This window comes from Mus musculus, chromosome 12, assembly GCF_000001635.26.
Source record: "Mus musculus strain C57BL/6J chromosome 12, GRCm38.p6 C57BL/6J".
Taxonomy (NCBI): Eukaryota; Metazoa; Chordata; class Mammalia; order Rodentia; family Muridae; genus Mus; species Mus musculus.
The window spans coordinates 8,947,929-8,973,312 of record NC_000078.6 but is presented as its reverse complement, the minus strand read 5'-3'; the positions used below and the strand labels follow the sequence as shown (position 1 = coordinate 8,973,312).

Here is a 25,384-nt window from a genome sequence, read left to right as displayed (position 1 = left end):
CAATCAATAACTAGTTTTTTAAAATGCCGTACAGCATTTCAGATAACTCTAGTTTGTGCATCAAGCTGACATAGGACTAGCCAACACAGAATCCTTAAAACACCTTAAAAATTATGTCAAGGGTCCTTGTAATGGGAGTAATATGACCTTTGGGTCATTAAAGCTACAACTACATTGTGGCGTACCCTCCCGTTTCAAAATATGTGAGGTGTTAGAGCTTTTCTATCCAGAGAGTGATTTTTCTATATTTCTCTTAACTTTTTGTACATCTTCCCTCGTGTGTGCATGTATGTGGAAGCACATGTGCAGACCAGAGACCTACATCATGTACCTTCTTCAATAACTTGCCATCTCATTTTCTGAGGCAGGATATCTCCGTAACCTTGGAACTTACAGTGTGGGCGAGACTGCCCCGCCAATGACCTCCAGCATCGCTTGATCCCCTCTCAACACGGGGGTTACAGGTGCAGCACAGCTAACCAGGCTTCTAGGAGTGCTGGGGATCCAAACACTTGTCCTCATGTTTGCAGCAAGCACTTCACCCACTGAGCCATTTTCCCATGTCCCCATTGTCCTTTGGGGTATCCTGATGTTAACAAAGTTCCCAAATCTAGACATTCAGGTGGATCCAGTCCTGTGGAGGTATTTGGTCTCACCCATTTTTGTGTTATTTTTGGTTTTCCTTTTTAACATAATCTGCAACTATCAATATTGGCTCATATATCCTAGTGTGCACTTCATACAGAAGTGTTAAGTTCCCCACTTGAGTCTTCCCTACCACAAGCACACAACCTTTGAACCCTTTGACTTCAGGCAATTGTCTCACCACATCTAGAAGTTAAGGGTCCAAGTGTTTTTTATTTCAGTGTGGATGTTCCTCAAAATCAAACAACAACTAAAACCTAAAGATAGATCTACCATATTATCCAACCATGTCACTATCAGGTACATACCCAAAGAATCGGAAGCAACATAAAATAGAGATGCCTGTACCCCTGTGTTTAACACCACACCATTTACAATAGCCAAGTGGCACAGTCCATTCATAAATTTAAAAAGTGGCATGTGGGGCTGGAGAGAGAATGTTCAGTGGTTATGAGCACTGACTGTTCTTCCAGAGGTGAGGGTTCAATACCCAGCAACCACATGGCACCTCACAACTGTCTGTAACTACAATTCCAGACATACATGTAGGTTGTGTGAGGACCTGACACCCTCACCACACAAACATACATGCAGGCAAAACACCAATGCAATACAAATAAATAAAGTTTTTAAAAGGTGGCATGTATACACAGAGGATTATTATTCAACTATCAAGAAGAAACAGAAGATAATATCCAGACATGATTGGGATTCTGAAAATGTCACAGTGAGGGGCTGGCAAGATGGCTCGGCAGGCAGAGGCACCCACCTCCAAGCCTGATGACCAACCGGATCACTAGAACACAGTGGCGGAAGGAGAGAAGCCATTCCACAAACCGTCCACCCACACACGTCCACATGTGCTGTGGTGCGTGTGCACCCATGCAGACATAAGCACACGCATGCGCACAAACACTAGCTCAAGCACATGCACACTTCTGTAATCACATTTTCCCCCACTGGTTTTATTTAGGAACTTCTTTCTGTTTACCCTGAACTTACTAACATTTTATGCCTCAACAGAGGCATGAGATTAAATTATTGAAAGAGTATCATCACCATTTCATTCTTTCAGTTTCTCAGCTGTTACATATTCAAAAATTATTCATTCCATTCAACATAATATGCTTGATAGAAAAAAATAACAAGAATCATAAAAACATCAACCATGCCGTTAATGTAGAAAGACGGGAACTTTTAATATATTAGAAACAATACAAACCAAAACAGATCAAGTAGCACAAAATTTACAGAATTGTTTCGTTCTAAAAGTTATGAGCTGCGCTTAAAAAGTGTATGCATTCAGTATATTTTGAGTGAAAAATCAGGCTTATTGACAGTTTTTAAGATAATATTATAACTTGTTACTTATTATATTAATTCTATAAATATGTAATTTTGCCAATTGCATGCTAAAACAAAATGATAGAATTCAAAATTTTTTCTCTTAGCAAAAATCTTAGCACCATAAGTTCATAGCCAGTACTCTTTAGTTGTTCATTTCCATGACATTAATGAATTAAAAGTGTCATATAACATCCACTTAGTCTGTGTAAATTATTTTTAGGTACATGTATTATAATCCCTTGTTTGTAGCTTTAATAATATTCCAGCAAAAAAAAAAAACAAAAATAGTAAGCAATTCTAAATCTCAGTTTAATTAGTTTATCTTTGTATGTGTAAATATTTCATAAAATTTGCACTCTTGGTAGTAAGGCTGGTTCGTATTATAAATATGACCAAGAGAAAATAGACCTAAAGTTTTATGAGTAAGATCATCTTACTAATATAAACAATTTAAACTTAAATGGCTCAAACAGTAGATAACAAAACCTTAAACTTTTCACTCTCTATCTTATTAATGATTTCACAGTCATAGCTATGAGACATTAAACTTGCTTTTAATAAGGGTCTACACATTTATCTCCTTGGAAAACAATATGGTTCTCCAGAAACCCCTCACACTGTTTACCAAATAATGTTAAGCATTTATAATGGCAGATTATTAGCAGGCACATCAGATAGCGTGACAAGAGAATGAGAATCGCATATATCAAGCCCTCCACATTTCCAGGCGAGAGTTTTACACAGTTTAACGATGTACTTGTCCATATTCTGTTACTTTCAACTTCTTCAAAATGTTGTCAAGTGGCTAGATGTTAAGGCCAAAGTGATTCCATTTTACACATTCAAAAACAGAAGCACACTGTCAAAGGCTTCAACACAAAGGAAAATTGTATCCCACTGTAAGTGAACAGAACTACTTTCTCATCAAAAGCCTACTCTAAAATTCAAAAATTCATCATGAAATTACACTCCTGCTGAGGTCTTTTCTTTTTTTTTTTTTTCTCTCTCTCTCTCATCGAAAATTTAATTAGAACAACAACTCTCAGTGGGGAGCAATGTTTATGAAGTCTTGATTAAAGGAGTTACAGAACTGTCCCTTGGTTTGGCTCTCTGGAGATTTTAGTTTTGTAGGAAATAGACTTTAGTAGGTGAAGGGAGAAACGATTTCTTCTTTGTGTGGTGAGAAGGGCAGTACTACACAGGAAAAGTGAATGACCGCTAACCACAAATCCCGTCCTAGGCATGTGACAGCTCTAGAAGCAGATGTCCCCGCCTGCACAGTCTGAGCACTCCTAGGTCAGCCGTCCTGGCCCAGCCTGAATTCCATTCCTCTGAGGTGTAAGGAGCAGAGCTGTGAACTTGAGCTGTGCTGAGGTTAAGCCTTTTTCCAGAGCTAGTGCTCCGACTGCTGACTTTGAAACTTGGAGACAGTGTCCTGTTACGTTTTGACATCTTGGCTTGACAAATTGTATAACCAAGCACGTGTCGTCTGAGGTACAACATCCCATAGATCTGCTGCTTGTGTGTTTTGTTTTTTGGTTTTTTTAATTCTGGATATAGGAAGATTTTTGGCTAAGAGTCACTTTAAAACGGGCTGGAAAGATGGCTTCAGCGGTTAAGAGCACTGGCGGCTCTTCCAGAGGCTGCTGGTTCAATTCCCAGCACTCATATGACAGCTCACAATTTACTTTAACTCCAGTTCCAGGAGATCTGGTACCCTCATGCACACATACATGCAGGCAAAACACCAATGCACATGAAATAAAATTTAAATTAAAAAAAAAGAAAAAATTACTCTAAGGAATAATAGCTTAATTGCTCTGTTATGCAAGAGCTCAGTTGGGCACATAAATCGCTATTAAAAAGCACTCAGCAAAGAAAGATGTTTTCTTACATTTAAATGTTGCATGAGTAAAAATGGTCTATAGTGCCATTGAAAAGAACTCTACGGCTAGAGAAATGGCTCAGTGGTTAAGAACACTGATTGCTCTTCCAGAGGTCCTGAGTCCAAATCCCAGCAACCACATGGTGGTTCACAGCCATCTGTAATGAGACCTGCTGTCCTCTTCTGGTGTGTCTGAAGACAGCTACAATGTACTCACATAAATAAAATAAGTAAATAAATCTTTTTCTTTGTTTTGTTTTTGTTGTTGTTGTTGTTGTTGTTGTTGTTGTTGTTGTTTTGTTTTTTTCCCCGAGTCAGGGTTTCTCTGTATAGCTCTGGCTGTCCTGGAACTCACTCTGTAGACCAGGCTGGCCTCGAACTCAGAAATCTGCCTGCCTCTGCCTCCCGAGTGCTGGGATTAAAGGTGTGCACCACTACGCCCGGTTTAAGTAAATAAATCTTTAAAAAAAAAAAAAAAAGAACTAAATTTTTTCAAATGCTCAACTTTCAGAAATGAATAAGATTCTTGCTAGTAGAATATCCTAAAACGTTTGGCTCAGTAGCAGTATCTAGGCTGACTTCTAGAAGCCACAGCAATGGTATTATTATGTTTATTGCTGCCCAATTAGTATGTCAATCAGAAATTGAAATTTACAGATAAATTTTTAAGAGAAGACAGGGGGTCTGGCTTGTAGCATGGTTAGGAGAGTAATCGCTTAGCCAGGATGAAGCCCTTGGATCAATCCCCCGTACCTCGTAAACCAAGCATGGGTGCACACACCTGTAATCCCAGCAACAGGGAGAGGTAGATAGGAGGACCTGTAATCCCAGCAATAGAGAGAGGTAGATAGGAGGACCTGTAATCCCAGCAATAGAGAGAGGTAGATAGGAGGACCTGTAATCCCAGCAATAGAGAGAGGTAGATAGGAGGACCTGTAATCCCAGCAATAGAGAGAGGTAGATAGGAGGATCTGTAATCCCAGCAACAGGGAGAGGTAGATAAGAGGACCTGTAATCCCAGCAACAGGGAGAGGTAGATAAGAGGACCTGTAATCCCAGCAACAGGGAGAGGTAGATAGGAGGACCTGTAATCCCAGCAACAGGGAGAGGTAGATAGGAGGATCTGTAATCCCAGCAATAGAGAGAGGTAGATAGGAGAACCTGCAATCCCAGCAACAGGGAGAGGTAGATAGGAAGATCTGTAATCCCAGCAACAGGGAGAGGTAGATAAGAGGACCTGTAATCCCAGCAATAGAGAGAGGTAGATAGGAGGACCTGTAATCCCAGCAACAGGGAGAGGTAGATAGGAGGACCTGTAATCCCAGCAACAGGGAGAGGTAGATAAGAGGACCTGTAATCCCAGCAATAGAGAGAGGTAGATAGGAGGACCTGTAATCCCAGCAACAGGGAGAGGTAGATAGGAGGCCCTGTAATCCCAGCAACGGGGAGAGGTAGATAGGAGGATCTGTAATCCCAGCAATAGAGAGCAGTAGATAGGAGGGCCAGAAGTTCCAGGTCATCCTCATATACTTATCAAGGTTGAGGCTAGCCTTGACTACATGAGACCCTGTCTCAAAAAAGAAAAGAAAAGAAAAGAAAAGAAGGGGGGAAGGGGGAGGGGGAAGGAGAAAGAGAGGGGAGGGAGGGGAAGGGAAGGGAGTTGAGGAAGAGGAAGAAAATCTTCCCAAAAGGATATGTTTGGTGTTCAGCTTCTGGAGATGGGAGCTGACCTTCTCCTGGAATGCCAGCGTGGCCCCACAGCCGCAGGCGTCTTCTATGGAAATGAGGCTTCGGGCTTCTTCAATGTCTGAAGACAGTGACAATACCCAAGATGTTATAGCTACAAGGGATTACAACAAAGTGGGGACTGGGGTGTAGATCTCCTGCCCAGCACAAGAGGCAAAATAAAGGAACGATAGCAAACCGTGGAATCTATAATTCACTTCAACATTTGCCACTTACATAAATACATTTTTTTCAGAAGGTAAAATCATATAAAGCAAATAGGAAATAATGCTTATTAATGTTAATTTTACAGAAAACTTTATTAGGAAACACTGGGGAAATGCTTGTTTGAGAGTTCATTGTTTTTCTCTCTGCTCTTGTTACTGTCAGAAACCAGCCATTACACAAAGCTTTTTAAAGGTGGCCACTATAGGGCAGGGGTTCTCAAACTGCGGGTCGTGACCCTTTGTTGATCAGATAATTACATCACAATTCATAACAGTAGCAAAGTTACTGTTGTGATGTAGCAATAAAATAATTTTATGGTTGGAGGTCACCACAACATAAGGAACTATATTAAAGGGTCTCAGCACTAGGAGGGTTGAGAGCCACTGGTAGGAAGAAGCCATAGAGAGAAGACAGTGATAGTCTTGCCTGTGCTACTGGTGATTTCCTACAAAGGACTGCTATTCTATTAAGTGATTTGAATTGAGAAGTATAATTTTTGCCCTTAAATACTTTGGAGCTAAAAATTCAGAGCTATTTTGATAGGCAATCTAGATAACCCACTGTGAGTATATGTTTGTGTATGTATGTGTCTGTGTCTGTGTGTGCATGTGTGTATATGTATCTGTGTATGTGAGTATATTATGTGCATGTCTGTGTATGTGTGTTTATGTATGTGTGTGTTTGTGTCTGTGTATGTGTGTGTATGCGTCTGTGTTTGTATATATGTATGTATCTGTGTTATGTGTCTATGTATGAGTATATGTGTGTGTATGTATGTGTGTGTATGTGTATATATGTATATGTGTATATCTGTGTATGTGTGTGCTTTTGTGTGTATGTTTGTGTGTGCATGTGTGTATGTTTGTGTGTGCATGTCAGATGTCTTCTATCACTGTCACTTTATATTTTGCTCCTGCTTAATAAACACTAAGATCTGTGAAGCCACGTGCTCAATCGGATATTCTTATTAAAACGCCCCTTAGAAAATTACACAGCAGGGGTATAACAAAAATGAATGCTGAGAGAGAGAGAGAGAGAGAGAGAGAGAGAGAGAGAGAGAGAGAGAGAGAGAGAGAGGGAGGGAGAGAGAGGGAGGGAGAGAGAGAGAGAAAGGGAGGGAAAGAGAGATCTATTCACAATAACATTAAAAATACTTAGGGATATTTTTAAGTATATAACTTGTACACTGAAAATTACAAAACATTGTTGAAGAAAATTAAAGAAGACTTAAACAAGTGGAAAAGCATCCACGGTATTGAGTGCACTGAAGATTGCTAAAGTGGCAGTACTCCTTAAATTGATCTAAGAATCCCTGTCAAGTCCCAGTGGCCATTTTGTGGGAAACTGACCTGTCCGAGGGGAGTCGGAAACATGTCACTGTCCCGTGGGTTCGAAGCTTTAGATAGGAAGGGTGAAAATATCCCAGAGAGGAAGGACTGGCTTAACTGCTGCCACAGAGCTGCCTGTTAGAGGCTGTGGTAACTGCTGCCACAGAGCTGCATGTTAGAGGCTGTGGTAACTGCTGCCACAGAGCTGCATGTTAGAGGCTGTGGTAACTGCTGCCACAGAGCTGCATCTTAGAGGACTGTGGTAACTGCTGCCACAGAGCTGCATCTTAGAGGACTGTGGTAACTGCTGCCACAGAGCTGCATCTTAGAGGACTGTGGTAACTGCTGCCACAGAGCTGCATGTTAGAGGCTGTGGTAACTGCTGCCACAGAGCTGCATGTTAGAGGACTGTGGTAACTGCTGCCACAGAGCTGCGTGTTAGAGGACTGTGGTAACTGCTACCACAGAGCTGCATCTTAGAGGACTGTGGTAACTGCTGCCACAGAGCTGCATCTTAGAGGACTGTGGTAACTGCTGCCACAGAGCTGCATGTTAGAGGCTGTGGTAACTGCTGCCACAGAGCTGCATGTTAGAGGACTGTGGTAACTGCTGCCACAGAGCTGCATGTTAGAGGCTGTGGTAACTGCTGCCACAGAACTGTATGTTAGAGGCTGTGGTAACTGCTGCCACAGAGCTGCCTGTTAGAGGACTGTGGTAACTGCTGCCACAGAGCTGCATGTTAGAGGACTGTGGTAACTGCTGCCACAGAGCTGCATGTTAGAGGCTGTGGTAACTGCTGCCACAGAGCTGCATGTTAGAGGACTGTGGTAACTGCTGCCACAGAGCTGCATCTTAGAGGACTGTGGTAACTGCTGCCACAGAGCTGCATGTTAGAGGACTGTGGTAACTGCTGCCACAGAGCTGCATCTTAGAGGACTGTGGTAACTGCTGCCACAGAGCTGCATCTTAGAGGACTGTGGTAACTGCTGCCACAGAGCTGCATCTTAGAGGACTGTGGTAACTGCTGCCACAGAGCTGCATCTTAGAGGACTGTGGTAACTGCTGCCACAGAGCTGCATCTTAGAGGACTGTGGTAACTGCTGCCACAGAGCTGCATCTTAGAGGACTGTGGTAACTGCTGCCACAGAGCTGCATCTTAGAGGACTGTGGTAACTGCTGCCACAGAGCTGCATGTTAGAGGACTGTGGTAACTGCTGCCACAGAGCTGCATGTTAGAGGACTGTGGTAACTGCTGCCACAGAGCTGCATGTTAGAGGCTGTGGTAACTGCTGCCACAGAGCTGCATCTTAGAGGACTGTGGTAACTGCTGCCACAGAGCTGCATCTTAGAGGACTGTGGTAACTGCTGCCACAGAGCTGCATGTTAGAGGCTGTGGTAACTGCTGCCACAGAGCTGCATCTTAGAGGACTGTGGTAACTGCTGCCACAGAGCTGCATCTTAGAGGACTGTGGTAACTGCTGCCACAGAGCTGCATCTTAGAGGACTGTGGTAACTGCTGCCACAGAGCTGCATCTTAGAGGACTGTGGTAACTGCTGCCACAGAGCTGCATGTTAGAGGACTGTGGTAACTGCTGCCACAGAGCTGCATGTTAGAGGACTGTGGTAACTGCTGCCACAGAGCTGCATGTTAGAGGCTGTGGTAACTGCTGCCACAGAGCTGCATGTTAGAGGCTGTGGTAACTGCTACCACAGAGCTGCATGTTAGAGGCTATGGTAACTTCTGCCACAGAACTGCATGTTAGAGGCTGTGGTAGCTGCTGCCACAGAGCTGCATGTTAGAGGCTGTGGTAACTGCTGCCACAGAGCTACATGTTAGAGGCTGTGGTAACTGCTGCCACAGAGCTGCATGTTAGAGGCTGTGGTAACTTCTGCCACAGAGCTGCATGTTAGAGGCTGTGGTAACTTCTGCCACAGAGCTGCATGTTAGAGGCTGTGGTAACTGCTGCCACAGAGCTGCATGTTAGAGGCTGTGGTAACTGCTGCCACAGAGCTGCATGTTAGAGGCTGTGGTAACTTCTGCCACAGAGCTGCATCTTAGAGGACTGTGGTAACTGCTGCCACAGAGCTGCATGTTAGAGGCTGTGGTAACTGCTGCCACAGAGCTGCATGTTAGAGGCTGTGGTAACTTCTGCCACAGAGCTGCATGTTAGAGGCTGTGGTAACTGCTGCCACAGAGCTGCATGTTAGAGGCTGTGGTAACTTCTGCCACAGAGCTGCATGTTAGAGGCTGTGGTAACTGCTGCCACAGAGCTGCATGTTAGAGGCTGTGGTAACTGCTGCCACAGAGCTGCATGTTTAAAAATAGGGGGAAAAATAGATTTGATGATATGCATATCTTATCATAATAGCAAAATAAAACAGATTTAGAGACATTAATTAGAAAGAAAAAGATGAAAGAAGAAAATCGGATCAAATTACAGAAAGCAGACCATGTAAAAGAGCAAGACAATAACTGGATATAAGTTTAAAAAAAAAAAGGAGCTTCCTCCTACATTTTCCCATTGAAAAAAAACTCTGTCAAGGACCAATTGTCACCTGAACATGTCTTCTTGTCATCATTCAAGGTGTAGCCAGGGAAGCAGTCACAGTGGTAGGCCACTGCTCCATCACTCACACAGATGTGCTGGCAGCCATGAGTGCCTAGAGCACACTTGTTCCGGACTGACCCAAACCATGCAGGAAAGAAAATATTTACCCATTAGTTAAGTAGGCCACTATACACAAATGTCTGCAATACAAAGCTTTGTTGGACCCAGCCAGCACTGGGAATGAAGCCTTCAGTAATCACCCAGAGCCCTGGGTTCCAGGGGAAAGTGTGGCTTCCTTCCCTGAGTTGCACACCCTTGGCCTGATCTGTTGCCTGACTGGTCCTTCTCCTTTGTGCTCCTGCAGCTGTCTGAGGGGACCTCTCTCCTGCCTATGGTACTTCGAGGTACAAAGTCTTGGCAATACAGAACTTACCGTAGGCACTTCTGAAAGCTATCAATGTTATTTGTAGTTCATCACCACAAATAATCGATTAGGAAGTCTGTGGTGGTTAACCTTGCTAGCCACCTTGACAGAATCTAGACAATCACCTGGGTCGTGTGTGTCTGGGAAGGACTTCTAGATAGCAAGAGCCACTTTAAATGTGGGTGACACCATTGCAGGCACTGGGCTTCAGAAATGAATTAAAAAGAATGTTCACTGAGCACCAAAGCACTCACATCTCTGCTTCCTGACTATTGTATTCAATGAGACCAATGGCCTCAAGCTCCCACTGCTCTGACTCCCCTGCGATGATGGACTGTGACCCTCAAACTGTAAACAGAGTAAATCCATCCTTCTTTCCTTCCTTCCTTCCTTCCTTCCTTCCTTCCTTCCTTCCTTCCTCCCCTCCTCCCTTCCTCCCTCTTTCCTCCTTCCCCCCTCCTTCCCTCCCTCCCTTCCTTAAGTTGCTTTGGCAACTGGTCACAGCAAACATCACTATATATGGAACTAAGTTTGATATGGCTACACACACACACACACACACACACACACACACGCGTGCGCACGCGCACTATATTGCTCAAAGACCAACCACTAATAGTTTGATGTGGAACAGAAAGCACTGATGAAACACTCATGTGTTTTCTCTCTATCTATCTATCTATCTATCTATCTCTATCTTTCTATCTATCTATCTCTCTCTGAGAAAGAAGAAGATTAATGGCGATATATTCAATTAAATAGTGAAGTACTTTTATCACATAAATAGCATTTCAGAGATTAAGATAGTTTGCCCAAAGAAAGCAACCAGAGGAAAGCACCCCACCAGTCCTATATCTGAATGGCCTAGGACAAGTGAAAAAACCCATAGTGAATTCAGAAAGACTGATCAGATCTGTTCCCTGCCGTGACAAGAATCAAAGTGCTGAACATGTTCATAGTCTTTCACTGATCACAGTCCTCCTGCCTCAGTCTCTGTAGTGGCTGGGAATAGAAGCATGATTTCATTTCTTAAGGAGGAGAAGAGCCGGGCTTTGTGGTACATGCCTGCAACCACGGCACTTGCAGTTGCTGCGTGTTGAGGCCAACTGGACACATAGTGAGCTCCTGGCCAGCCTGGGGGAAAAGATCCAATAATGTGCCATTTCCCTTCATTTATCTTGACAAGATCCCACCATGTCTAACTCCCCAAGGAAGAAGAGAAGATGGAAAGACCTCTGAAAAGCGCTGATATGCCAAACTAAGCAGCCCCTGGAGAGCCAAGAGTGCCTGCCCAAAGGGAGAGCGGCTATGTGTATAAATGCTGCCCTGTTCCAGCAGTGCGTTTAAATCAAATTAATGAGGATTAATGGTCCTGGCAGGGGCTCATTAGTCAAGTCACAAGGCTCTGAGTCACTGAAGACTGATCAGCTAGCAACGGTCAAGAATGTGCCACTTCCAACGCCCTGGAAGGTCTGTGTGGGTCTAAGTGAAGCCTTCACAAAGTCCCCTTTACTGAAAGAACCCAGCTTGAAGATCAACACTACAGAAAAGTCCCAGGCCAAGTTTTAACTGGAGACAGATCAGTTCAACCTATCACACCAAATAGTTACTATACAGCTGACTTCCTCTATGTGCCTAAAAAGTCCCCAGTATACACGGCTATAAAATCTTTCCTGGGTGGGAACCCCTATAGATCATTAGCTTTTCTCATATTCCCTATTCCTTACCTATTCCCCAGTAATTTTCTGAAGTGATCTATGTATGTAAAAGCCAGTGACCTCAACAAACCCCCTGGGCAAGGAGTGCCTTAAGCTGGCCCAATGCCTGAGTCTGAATCTTTAAGCCCCCACCCCAGCAACCTCTTCCCTGGTGAATTACAGTTGACTTCACCACCGTGGAAAGAGTCAGGTAGGAAAGGATTTGCTGAATGGACGTTACCTGAACATGTTTTCTTATCTGCATTCAGAGTGTAGCCTTCAAAACATTCACAGTGATGGGACCCGGCTCCATCATTCACACAGATGTGCTGGCAACCATGTGTACCAGAGGCGCATTTGTCCAGAGCTGACAGACGAAGGTCCGAGAGTGAAATTTTAAAATTAGGAGTCAACGAGTCTTTTATTACCCATAGATAGAAACATGCTTAAGAGCAGAAATAGCCAGGCAGTGGTGGCGCACGCCTTTAATCCCAGTACTTGGGAGGTGGATTTCTGAGTTTGAGGCCAGCCTGGTCTACAGAGTGAGTTCCAGGACAGCCAGGGCTCTACAGAGAAATCCTGTCTCGAAAAAAAACAAACAAACAAAACAACAACAACAACAAAAAAAAAAAAAAAAAAAGAACAGAAATAGATGAGGAGAAGCTGGCTGGAGACTAGGCAAAGCTGTCAGCGTTATTTGCTTTAACTAGAAGTTAGAGGACTTAATAAAATCCTTCACACACGGTAATTATTCTCCGCCGTTATACTCGGTTCTTCTTTCCACATCATCACTGTTGAGTTTTTTACAACCTAAGCATCTCATAAATACTTAATGCATTCCTTTTAGTTTTATTGCACTTATTCCAACCCAGAAATAAACCAGCTAATTATGCAGCTAATTACACTAGATCCAGGAAGGGGGATCACACTTTGGAGAATTTCTATCTTAACACTCTTTCATTTCATAAATAAGGTACAGGAGCCCCAAGGAGTCCAGCTAATTTAAGGAGCACCTGAGACCCAACTCTTTCTTCAATGTACTTCCCTGTGAGAGACAGAGGAGTAGGGGAGAGCTAGGTAGGTAGATACGTGTGTACATGCATACATATGTACATATATACATGCATACATACAGATGTAGAGTAGAGATACATATTTGGGATGGTTTTGAGACAAGGTCTTACTATGTGGCCAAGGCCGGCATGAAATCTTCAGCCTTGAATGCTGGAACTGCAGCCGTGTATCACCACAACCAGAAAGAAGGGGAAAGACTTGTACTGACATATTTTATACGATTTTGGTGAGCGAGGATTGAGACAGAGTTTTATCTACAGCCCAGGCAGACCTAGAATTTATAGTGACCCTCCCGCCTCCACCAGGGTTCTAACCATGAGCCACGGTAGCCAGCTTTAATCTTTTTCTTTTAATTTTAAACTTTCAATTTTAAGGTAAGTTCAGACTTCTGAAAAACTTACTTCATCTAACCCCAAATGCCAACACTTTAGATGTCTAATATGATAATAAAAACATATAGCATGATTTTTTTATCTACTCAATATTCAGCTGTTTCCAATTATTCTTCTAATGTCCTTTTTCTGGTCCAGGATTCAACCCAAGACCCCACAAGACCTGAAGTTATCATATTCTGAGACATTCAATAGTCTATCTTTGTTTTTATGGCCTTGACACATCTGGGAAGTATTTGGAAAATATTGTGAACTAAAGACCCTCTCTTCCTCTGTCTGATGTTTCCTCATGGTTCTAAATTCTTAGCAAGAATAGACCAGGTGTGCTGCCACCTCGTGTGGTACAGTCCGTGAGATCATCTGTAGTGATGTACACAATGCTCTCTTGTTACATGGCTAAGGTCCACCAGGTTCCCCACTGCAGAGTTACTGTTTCTCTCTCTCTCTCTCTCTCTCTCTCTCTCTCTCTCTCTCTCTCTCTCTCTCTCTCTCTCTCTCCTCTCTCTCTCTCTCTCTCTCTCTCTCTCTCTCTCTCTCTCTCTCTCTCTCTCTCTCTCTCTCTCGTGTGTGTGTGTGTGTGTTGGCTTGGGTTTCTGAGTCCGAGTTTCCTATTGCCCAGGCTAACCTTGAGCTCCCGATTTAGCTAGGCTAACTTTGAGTTTATGGTGCTCCTGCCTCCACATACCATCAATGCTTGCCTTTGTAAGCAGTAAGTATTTTATAGGGTGTTATTTGATGCTAACTTACTACACTGTGTAGTATTTGGAATATATGTGTACAGTAGGTACACATCCCCATTTCATACAGAACTTAGTTACAGGAAATCCAGCTAGGCAGTAGTGGTGCACACCTTTAATTCCAGCACTTGGGAGGCAAAGGCAGGCAGACCTCTGAGTTCATGGCCAACCTGGTCTACAGAGAAAGTTCCAGCACAACCAGGGTCATGCACAAAACAAAACAAACAAAAAAAAGAAAACAAACAAAAAGAAAGAAACAGAAAAATTCCAGGGTGGCAAAAATGGAAAACTGACCCAAGTTCCCAGTTTAGGCATCCCTTCAGCAGCCATTAGGTTGGCGGGTGACTGAGTACACTGCCCACTCACCTGCACACGTTCTCCTGTCTGCATTCAAGGCGTAACCTCCATAGCACTCGCAGTGGTAAGAGCCATTTCTGTCGTTGACACAGATCTGTTCACATCCATGAGTGCTAAGGGCACACTTATCAATGGCTGCCAAAAAATGAGCATAGCAACTGTGAACACATGAAAAGGGGAGGTAAACAAATTCACACCAGTCACATTCTCACACAGAGAGAGAGGGAGGAGAGGGAGAGGGAGAAGAGGGAGAGAAGAGGGAGAGGGGTGGGAGGGAGAGGGGGGAGAGAGAGGAGAGGGGGAGAGGGAGAGAGGGGGAGGGAGGGGGAGGGAGGGAGAGGGGGAGGGAGGGGGAGGGAGAGGGAGAGAGAATGGAGGGAGTGGGCACAGGAAAGGGAACTGATGGAATTTCTGGTCTTGTTCTTCCACCAACAAACTCACTGATGTAAGGAACCAAACTGAAGCCATTTTGAACAGAACTTCCATCTTGAGTAGGGGTCAAATAAAGCTTTAGTTCCCAGGACTTCCGTGGGTAACCGACATCCTGGTTGAGAATGCTAGGCAAGTTGCCCCACCACAGTTGAATAACCCAACCAATGGGAACAGGATAAGCGTACCACAAAGTCATGTTCCTAAGGACGTCTTCTATCCCTAAATCCTGATTAGTGGGATAACTTGGCATAGATGTTTGTAGATTTCAGGCTTAAAAATTCTGTAACACTCTTGCTCCAGGTTGCAGTTCAACTCCCAAGCCTGTTCTGCGGCCCGATCGATCGCTAGCAGCCTGAGTACAGTAACTTTTGCCATCTGGTTAAATACTTCCTAAGATGACTGTTCAAGGATGCAGTCAACCCCTGAGTGTGTGTTGTTGTCACTGACTACTCAGGTTTTTATGCCTAATGCAAATAAAGGTCTTGCTTTGCTAGACTCTTGCGACTGCTTGGGTTGTTTTGGATTTTCGGATCCTAACACTGATACATATATCCCTTCCCTTCTTTGCATCTCAGCTTCCCTATCCATAAAATTAGCAGTTTGACCTAAATGATCAGTTTTCTTCCTCACAAAATCTCTCCTAGAATTAAAGGGAAAAAAATCTGAAAGAAAAAAAGTCTAAACTCTATTCTTCGTTAACTCTGTGTGGTGTTTAAATACCAGTGAGCAGAATTCTTAGTGTTCCTCTCCATGTGTCCAAGAGAGTGTGTGGTCAGAAAGCTAATCTGGAATGCTCATATCTATTGAAATAAAACCCAGAAAATATCAAACATTCAAAAAGATGGAGAGTTTTGGATCCTGGGGCTGGAGAGTTTGCTCTCTGGTTAAGAATACTGGCTGTACTTCCACAGGACCCAAGTTGATTCCCAGCATCCACATGGCAGCTCACAACTGTCTCTAACTCCAGTACCAGCGGATCCAGGGCCCTCTTCTGGCTTCTGCAGGCACTGCAGGAACATGATGTGTGTGTGCGTGCACAAGCTTGCATGTGTGTGTGCATATGTGCATGTGTGTGTGTATCACTTATATAAATTTATAAACTAACATATACATTTTAAAAATAAAGAGCTTTGTAGCCTTTCCTTCTCACCTCCCCTTGTATTAATGTTTTTCTTTAAGAACAATAACAAAGGAGGGTGGAGAGATGGCTCAGTGATTTACAACATCAACTGCTCTTCCAAAGGATGCTGATTCAATTCCCAGCAACCACATGGTGGCTCACAACCATCTGTAATGGAATCTGATGCCCTCTTCTGGTGTGTCTGAGGACAGCTACAGTGCACTCATACACATAAATTAAATAAATAATTCTTTAAAAGAAGAACAGTAACAAAGAACGCACACTAGTGAGGCCCTAAGCCAACATAGCGCAGAGGTTCCTGCACATCCGGGTTTACAGCTGCACTATTCACAGAAGCCAGGAAATGGAACCAGCCTAAGTGTCCATCAGCGAGTGGATGGGTAAAGAAAACGTGGTACAGACACACAACAGGGTCTTATGGAGATGTGAAGAAAACTGAAACCATGATTTTTTTTTTCAGGAAATTGGATGCAACTGGAAATTACTATTTCAATCCAGGGGAAACAGACTCAGAAAGATGCTGCATGTTTTGTCTCATATGAGAAATCTAGATGAAAAAAATTGGGTGTGTGTGTTTATATGTGTGTGCACATCACAGAACCAGAAAGGAGTTCATAAGAGAAAAGGAAAAGATCTCAAGGGGGTGAGAAATACAAGATGATACAAGACAAGTCGCAGGGAAGCAGATGGGTGTTAAAGGGGAGGGAGGAGGGGGGCCAACGAAGTGGGGAGAGGACCCTGAGAGAGGCAGCAGGGAGAGAGAATAATGAGAACACAGACAGTGGCACATGCCTATGAAGAGGCCATGGTACAACCTATTCATATACTAACCTAAAGATTAAATTTTAGATAATGACCAGGCCAAAGAGACAGCTCTGTATTTATGAGGACATAGCGCTTTTGCAGGGGACCTGAGTTCAGTTCCTAGAACATGCAGTGACTGATCACCTGTAACTCCATCTCAAAGGCCATCTCTGACACCTCTAGGCAACTCACACACCTGTGCACATACTCATTATTTTTATTTTATTGGTTTTCTTTTTTTGTTTGTTTGTTTTTAAAAAGATTTTATTTGTTTATTTTATATATATGATGAGTACACTGTAGCTGTCTTCAGACACACCAGAAGAGGGCATCAGATCTCATTACAGATGGTTCTGAGTCACCATGTGGTTTCTGGGAATTGAACTCAGGACCTCTGGAAGCAGTCAGTGCTCTTGACTTCTGAGCTGTCTCTCCAGTCCATTTTATTGGGTCTCTCTCTGTAGCCTGGCTGTCCCAGAACTCACTGTGTAGACCAGACTGGCCTCGAACTCACAGAGATCTGCCTGCCTCTGCCTCTGCCTCTGCCTCTGCCTCTGCCTCTGCCTCTGCCTCTGCCTCTGCCTCTGCCTCTGCCTCTGCCTCTGCCTCTGCCTCTGCCTCTGCCTCTGCCTCTGCCTCTGCCTCTGCCTCTGCCTCTGCCTCTGCCTCTGCCTCTGCCTCTGCCTCTGCCTCTGCCTCCTCTCTACCTCTCTGCCTCTCTGCCTCTCTGCCTCTGCCCCTCTCTCTGCCCCACTGCCTCTCTGTCTCTCTGTCTCTCTGCCTCTCTGCCTCTGCGCCTCTGCCTCCTGAGAGCAAGCACTGCCCGGCTCTAATTTTTTTTTTTTTTTTTAAAGAATGGTACCAAGGTCTATGCTAGGCTGCCTTGTGTAGGTTCTCACTTTTCCTCTCATGGTTTCTATCAAGGCTGCTAAACTGGGGTAAAACAGCTAGAAGGCACTCAGGAGAAAAGAGGTCAGAGCCCAAAGGAAAACTCACCCCTGGAGAAGAGGTGTCAAATAACTCTCACTCAACCACGGTCCCCCAGGAAGCCTCACCTGAACACGTTTTCCCATCAGCGTTCAAGGTGTAGCCTTGGCTGCACTCGCAGTGATGCTTGCCGTCACCATCGCTGACACACACGTGCTGACACTGGTGTGTGCCAAGCATGCACTGATCCAGAGCTAGTCAAAGAAATGCACAGTGATGACAGCAATACCTAAGACCAGTTAGACATCTCCCCTAGTTCCAAGACAGTGCCCTCCAGGGTTCTTTCTGACTCCATCTTGACTTCACCATTTACAAAACAAAAGTCTCTGATTTATTAGATACTTGACTTGAGACATTGCAAAATTAGAATTATAGCTCTTGCTATACCATCTCTCAAAGGAGAAAGTGAATTCTGAGTTTGGATCTGCTAGAATCAAACATTTCCACAGGTCAGGCAACAGTATATTGTATTTGGTTGAACTCTGTACCCTCCCCCAAAACAAAAAAAAAGCAAAAAAAAAACCATACTCTTGCCTCTCGACCCTAAGCGTCAAGGAGAATAATAATGTACTGTCAAGAGTTCTGTGAGCGAGTGGGCCCACTGTAACTGAAACCTGACTTGCAACAGTTCCACCTTTTGTGCCTAAAGGGAACTAGAACACAAGAATGCCTATCCTCTGGACCTGACCACACTTGGGCGTGCAAATAGTGCACGGCCATCCAGCTAACAACCTCGTTGTGCATGAGTCTAAAACCCAGGTATCCCCTTGGGTTCTTAGTAGCTTCAAAGATGATGGATTCAAACCGTAAATACAAGGAGATTAAAAAGAAAAGCATGAGATTATGTCAGCTCGATCACATCTCCATCTTTTTGCTCCTGGAAACACTTATATTCCATTGGAATGCCCCCTTCCCACATCCAGTGACGTGTTTTGAAAGGCAAATCAATGAATTTAGTCATTTCTACAAAACTAAGGCCTGTTAGAGGAGGCTTGCGCTCCCGTGGCAGGTAAACCAGCCTCCAGTGCCCTTGGCACTAGGACAAGGCTAATATTTTCCCAAGGAGTGCCTTTTTGTGGAGTGATCTTTCCAGCCGTTGACTACAACAAGCCGCCCCTCAGTCGTGTTTTTTCCAGAGAAGACATTCCTCCCCGCCCCCAGAACAAGCAGGTCTTTTGTAAGAGAGGGAAAAGACTGCCGCTCACCCACCGCTATTACTTTACAGCCTTTGAGCCCACCCCCAGTTGCTAACTTTAAGACCTAACTTAACCACAGACCAGAGCCCTGATGGAACAGCCCTCACCCACAGCTTGAGGAGGTTTCTGGGAAAAAGAAAGAACGCCACTTTCTTTCAAGAACCTAGTAAGCGCCAAGTAGATGCCATCAAAGCCAGTGGTGTTTTTGTGAAGGCCTAGTGTCCGGAGCACGGAAGACAGGAGAGATTCCAGCCAGGTCTGGCAGCGATGAGGCCAACGCTTCATCTCCCATTTCCCAACCAGTTGATGATTCTGGGCTCCACAGTAGAAATGAGACTTTAGATAGAAAGCCTCATTGATATTTACAACTGTAGCTCCTGGCTCACTTGCCTGTCTCTCCACCAACTCCATAGGTATGAGAAGGCTGGGAGGAGCCACCTTTAACTTTGTATGTGGGAAATATGAAAAGACACAGGATGTGCACGACAGAAACTTTCTGTGCTTAGGAAGTCACCAAGGTTGGAAAGGTGTCGCCTTCCTTCAATAGTTCTACAGAGGCTTTCAAACGATCATGACATTTTTAAAAATGTGATTTCCACAAACCATAATTCTATTTTTTTTAAACTTTTAAAGCTTTCTTTTTGATTTTTCTTTTTTATGGCAGGGTCTCATGTTGCCAAGGCTGGCCCCAAATTCAGGATGTAGCTGAGGCTGGCCTTGAACTCCATCTCTCAAGTATCACACCCAGATTACATCCTGATTGGGGGTGGGGGTATCTCCAGCACTAAATAAATTCATACTATTGCATATGATTAATTCATGAAAAAAACCTCTAACAATATTAGCTTATTCCTACTCAAATGCCATCCAAAAGAAAGAATAGAAGATTAGCAGGATGATTTGTTTTCAATTTGTTTCTTGTGTCGCTTACGTGAATCAGAAACCCCAACTCTTCTGGTCTCTAATCCAATTATTCCACAAAAGAATCAGCAGAGAAAGAGTCGAATCTGTAAACGAGTGTCATTAATTAAATGCACATGGCCAGAGACACTGGGCCAGAGCCCGCTGGTTCTCGCAGGGCAGTTGCCACTCCGGATTCTGCAGGAGAACAGCGGGGCGCTGTTGAACCTGAAGATAGAAGTCATAAGGAAACCTTCCGAGGAGAGGGGAGGAATGGTAATGGTGGAGAAGGGAGGCAGGAGAGATGGCTTCAGTTTGGGGGCTTGGGTTTTATTTCCGACCCCTTCAGGGAGAGGTAGGATTGTTTATTCTGGTTATTTCCAGAACTTAACATGTCTAACTCAAACATGAAGGTTTTATGAGCAACCCAAGTTACATATAGTACAGCCTTGTTCTTCCAGACCAACTCCATGTGTTTAGGTTGGTTTAAGAAAAAAAACAAAAAAGCACCAAAAAAACATTGCATGTGTATGATTCTTTCAGAAAATTTCTATCCCCCAACTCCCCAAAATGAATAAACTTCTTTTTTCAGGGGGCTGGAATGTTGGCTCAGCACTGAAGAGCACACACTTCTCTTGCAGAAGGCCCAACTTTGGTTCCCAGTGCCCATCATGGGTGGCTCACGACTGCATACGACTCCAGCTCCAGGGAATTTTAGGTCACTGACCTCATCCAGTCCCCACACTCATGTGCACATATAAACATAATTAAAGATAAATCTTTAAAAACCAATTTCCGATCGCGCAAACTACAGACTATAACATCCTCGCTAGCTAGAAGCTAAACTACAAACTTTATAGTTTATCCTCGCTAGCTGGAAGCGAAGACCTGGCTGCTTACCACAAAAGGTTTCCTGGAATCTAGCAGAAAGCTTCTCAATGACCCCGTAGGTCTCCACGTAGAAGACGTGCTCTTCCAGGGGCTTGCTAGCCATCATCTTGAGGGACTCCATATCTGCCCGGTCCACACCCACAGCATACAGCTCAATGCCAGATGCACGGGCTCGAGCAGCCACCTCATTCACCTGGTCCTGCGGCCTCCCATCTGTCACGATAATAGCTACCTTGGGGATGTTAGACATGGGCCCCCGAGCCCCGGCCTCCACAGTGAAGGCTTCCTCCATCGCTGTCTGGATAGCTAGCCCTGACATGGTGCCTGTTGACAAGGGTGTGATCCGTGCCACAGCCTGTTTCAGGGCCTGCTTGTCGGAATAGGTGTTGAGCTGGAACTCTATCTTCACAGTGCTGGCATAGTTCACCACAGCCACCCTCGTGTCTGTGGCCCCGATGTCCAGAGTGTCGATGATGCGGGAGACAAAGGTCTTCACCTTGGTGAATTCCAGAGGCCGGACGCTACGAGAACTATCAATGATGAACACCAAGTCCAAAGGCCTGCTCTTGCAAACACCTGCAAAGAAGGGTATAGAGAATACCAAAGGCTAAGCCTACATTAGATCACGATCAGAAATGTTACAGTTCTCACTCCCAAAGAACTCTGGGGTTCTGGAAAGCCTGAGCCAGGAGCATCTCCTGATCCCAGCAGTACCATTGCCGGCTTCCTTCCCGAGGGCCATCCTCACTCTGCTGTTAAAAACACCCAGGCCTTGAGCCTTCCCAGCGTTTTGCTTGAGGACTTATCTGACTGTTTAAAGTTCTGTTCCTGAGAGTCCTTGTAAGTCCTGGTACTGAAAGGATCCCAGGCCTTCCTTGGCACTTGGCGGAGACAATGGGACAAGGACTTCACTTAACACATATGCACTACATGCAGTCTTTGGGAGCATATCTTAAGGAGCAGAGACCATGACCTAGCACTTCTCCTGCTTCCCCTCAACTCTCCTGGCCACTTCTCTTTGCATTTTCCCCCTTGTCACTTGCCTACAGCTCTGCCACAAGGGCAGAAAAGGAGAGTCGTCAGCTTCAAAGCTCTTACATTCTTTCTACACAAAGGCATCTTATGTCTTTAGTACGTCAACACACGCTTATAGCCATTCTCTCTCTCTCTCTCTCTCTCTCTCTCTCTCTCTCTCTGTCTGTCTGTCTGTCTTTACTGCTTCCTCCAACCTGATTTGCACAGCCCTCTCTCACCCAACTGAACTGAGTCTAGTGTCAGCACTAGATGGGAGAGAATCCAGTTATCACATCTCTTTTTTTTTTTTTTCAAGCCATTCTCTACTTTCAACCAACACTCACAGGAATGCAAGTACACACACACACACACACACACACACACACACACACACACACACACACACACACACACACACACACGCATGCACATGTACACGCACACCAGCATAGCCCTAGGTGAAAATAGAGTCCTTAGGAGGTGTCTGTGAGGGCTCCTTCTTTCCTAATAAAAGAGCAGATTGATGCTATTTGCTCGTCGGTAGGTAGATCCAAAAACAAATTCTTCGCTGTGAATGGTGGCACCAGCTGTAATCATAGTACTTAGGAGGCTAAGGGGGAGGAAACCAAGCTTGAGATATAGAATGAAGTCCTCTCAGAAAAACAAGTGATCATCATTTTTAAAAAAAAAAACAAAATATTTAGACTAAGTCATTTCTGAGAGGAAAAGCTTTCTCTGGGACAGGGATTTTTCCCTCTGTCATTGCTGGGTGTTATTTGTTGTTGTTTCATTCTGAGGGCTGGAATCAAGCCCAGAACCTGTGTACCCTAGACAATATTGTACCACTGAGCTACATCACCATCCCTTCAGTTATTTATTTATCTATACATCAGTATACCTAAGCACTTTATTATTTCTTTGAGTCAGGACCTACTGTAGCCCAGGTTAGCCTCTAAGTCACATATGTAGCCAAGAATGACCTTGTGCTCACTGTCCTCCTGCCTCTGCTTGCCAAGGTTAAAGGCATGCGCCACCACTCATAGCCTTCAAATTTTGCTTTCAAAAAGCAGAATTTTTAACTTCTTGGTTTTACCTTATCAGCTGGATATACTGCATTAATAAAATCCCACCTTGCTGTGAAAGGCACTGTAGGAATCCCAGCATGCTAACACAGGGTCCTAGGAACTAGGCAGCTGCTCATGTTTAGTAGAGGTTTGAGGGAAGCGAGCCCTGAAAAGCAGTAGTATAAGCCTGGCCTCCATGACTCTTCTCTCCCTGCCCCAAAGCCTTTCCAGTACACAGCAGCTGCTCCCACTGAGGCAAAGTTTTCCACCACAAAAAAAACCAACATGTGCCCAGCCAACGATCATATGTTGACTTTGAACCACCACCCAAAAGATGCTGTATATGTCATGTGTTTGGTTAAGTCACAAGGAATTACAAATCACTTTTTAAAACAACCCCCCAATTTCCTTCAAGATTTCCAGGGATCAAGGAGCAAGGAAAAAGACTCGTGTAGAAAATCTTACCCGGACATAGGTCTATACATTTTCCATGGTTGTAGCGGAGGGAAAAACCATCATGGTGTAAGCGTTGTAACCCATCGCTTACACTAACCCCCAAGTGCTATCCCTACAAACCCGTGTGTCCTTGTAACTAAACATGCCTGAGTCTATCCTTCTTGGTTTCCCCAATAAGTCTTCTCTTTGGGGGAGGAATCTCTTAGATGTGATAGGCAGAATAATTCCTGTCCTTTTTCCAGGGGCTTGCACAAATGCTGCTAAACATAGCAAAACACTGCAGCTATGATTGGAGGGCTTTTACTGGGGAAGTTGGCCTAGATTTTCTCAGATGAATTCAAGAGAGTTACCAAGGTCCCTAAAAGTGGAAGAGGTAGCCGAAGAGGGGTCTGAGTGAGCAAGATGTGAGATGGGCTCAAGCTGCTGTTGCTATTTTTCAAGAGGGAAGACAAGGTAGAGCTCTCTTCTCGTCCCTACTCCCTCTGCAAAGGTACACAGTGTTCTTTAATCGCAGTCTCAAGATCGACAGTTTGATTCTCAAGAAAAGAGAACTTGGGCTTGTGGGCACAACTCTGATGGTTAACTTAACTTGCATGGGTTCCACTTGTGCCCATCTAGGTGCCAATGCTCTTGTCATTTTCAATCTGGGATTTCAAATCAGTTTTGATGGAGTTTCCTGAGCTGGTCCTCCACATATCCAGCAAATCACAGGAGGAGACAGACCATGCAAAACAGCCAAACACCACGGCTGGCCAGATGAGCCTGAACGCCTAAAACATGGTTTGCTATAGCCTCTTTCAAGTGAAGACCAGACAGACTAGAGCTGGATCTTTGGGTAAGAAAGAGGCAATCTTCTGTAAGTGGTGCAGAAACTTTGGCAAGCTGTACAGTGGACGGAGCCCCTGCTTGACTTTTGGGGTTTTGATTTTCACTCAGGGGATCTGATGTTGATTTTGGTTTTGGCTTTTTTTTTTTTCACTATGTTAATCCTTGAGGTCCCTGTATGTCTTGTGAGGGGTCATGACAGGTGTTTATCAGCTTCTCTGGGCTCTGTAGATTTGTTCTGCTCAGAGCAATGTTAGTGGCTGGGGGTAGGGGGGAGTGGAGTTGTTCGTCAAAGACCAGACCTGTCTGGTTCTTTGGGGACTGACAGAGTATAGTTTGGAGTGTGGGGCCCAGTCGGTATGAGCAGAATCCCAGGGCTGGGGCAGAACAGAGTAGGGTTCTAGAACAAGATCCTCCCTGGACACCTAAATGGCAGCTTGGTTTGCCATCCTACTCTCACTTCCTACACCTCCGCTAAGTCGTGCCTTTTTCCATATTCTGAGTCTCCTCTAAATCCTTTCTTCTTAGGAAAAAAGGCACACAGTGAATGCAAAATAGACGAAGATTTCCAGGTAACAGCAAACAGAGTGTCAGGAAAAGTTTGCTCTCCCTAGCCAAAAGACCAAGGCCAGATAGAGCTGGGAGCCCCCATTCCCTGGCTGGCGCTCCTACAGGTGCACGTTGCCCCCTTCCCAAATCACAAGGAAATTCAGGATACCAGATGCTATATGCGCATGACCTTACATTCTAGCCCTACCCGCTCCCCTGCGTTGTCAGACCCTCAGTTTCTGAGCAGGACTGCAGGGGGAAAGGATGCAGCACCCTGCCTGCCTGAGGCTGGGATAAAGGCACGTAGATGTAGCATGCTACGTTCCTGGGTCCCGGCCCCTCTTCCCTCCTCCCAGCTATGGCTGTGGCACCCTCTCTGGAGAATAAGTTTACCACCCACCCACCCCACTGTACCTGCGCCGCGGCCCCCGGAATATGGCGCGCGGGTGGAAGTAGCCAGAGCAGAGAGATGCCCAGGGCTGCCTCCGGGGACTCGTGTCCCCAGCCGGCGGACGCTCGCGCGGGCCAAACGTCCAGGAGCAGCCAGGGAAGGCAGGAGCAACAGCGGCCAGAGCAGCAGCAGAAGCCCCGGGAGGTGGCGTAAGGGGGCTGAGAGCAACATGATGGGCTTGACGACCTGCCGGGGTCTGTGAGCCGCGAGGTAACTGGGGTACACAGGGTCAGAGGTCTCAGCCATAGGGCCTCACATTGGCAACCAATTTAAAGGTCCCGCTTCT

General features: G+C 44.9%; 1 protein-coding gene across 1 annotated transcript; it reads right to left on the bottom strand.

Annotated features, from left to right (window-relative positions):
- Positions 1-1,284: 1,284 nt before the first annotated feature.
- On the bottom strand, positions 1,285-25,384 carry Matn3 (matrilin 3). Its single transcript, NM_010770.4, has 8 exons — positions 25,062-25,384; positions 20,749-21,315; positions 17,821-17,946; positions 14,398-14,523; positions 12,070-12,195; positions 9,715-9,840; positions 5,574-5,684; positions 1,285-2,793 (listed from the first exon to the last, which is right to left on the bottom strand). Exons 1-8 carry the CDS (start codon positions 25,267-25,269, stop codon positions 2,738-2,740), a joined length of 1,446 nt encoding a protein of 481 aa, NP_034900.4. The 5' UTR covers positions 25,270-25,384; the 3' UTR covers positions 1,285-2,737.

Bases quoted from the DNA above. Each gene is read 5' to 3' on its own strand.
- Matn3 (NM_010770.4), bottom strand. From the start codon at position 25,269: ATGTTGCTCTCAGCCCCCTTACGCCACCTCCCGGGGCTTCTGCTGCTG. The intron at 17,947-20,748 runs GTAAGCAGCCAG...TTCTTTGACTAG, and splicing joins ATTCCAGGAAACCTTTTGTG to CTCTGGATCAGTGCATGCTT. The intron at 12,196-14,397 runs GTGAGTGGGCAG...TTCGTCTGTCAG, and splicing joins AGACAGGAGAACGTGTGCAG to CTCTGGACAAATGCGCCTCT.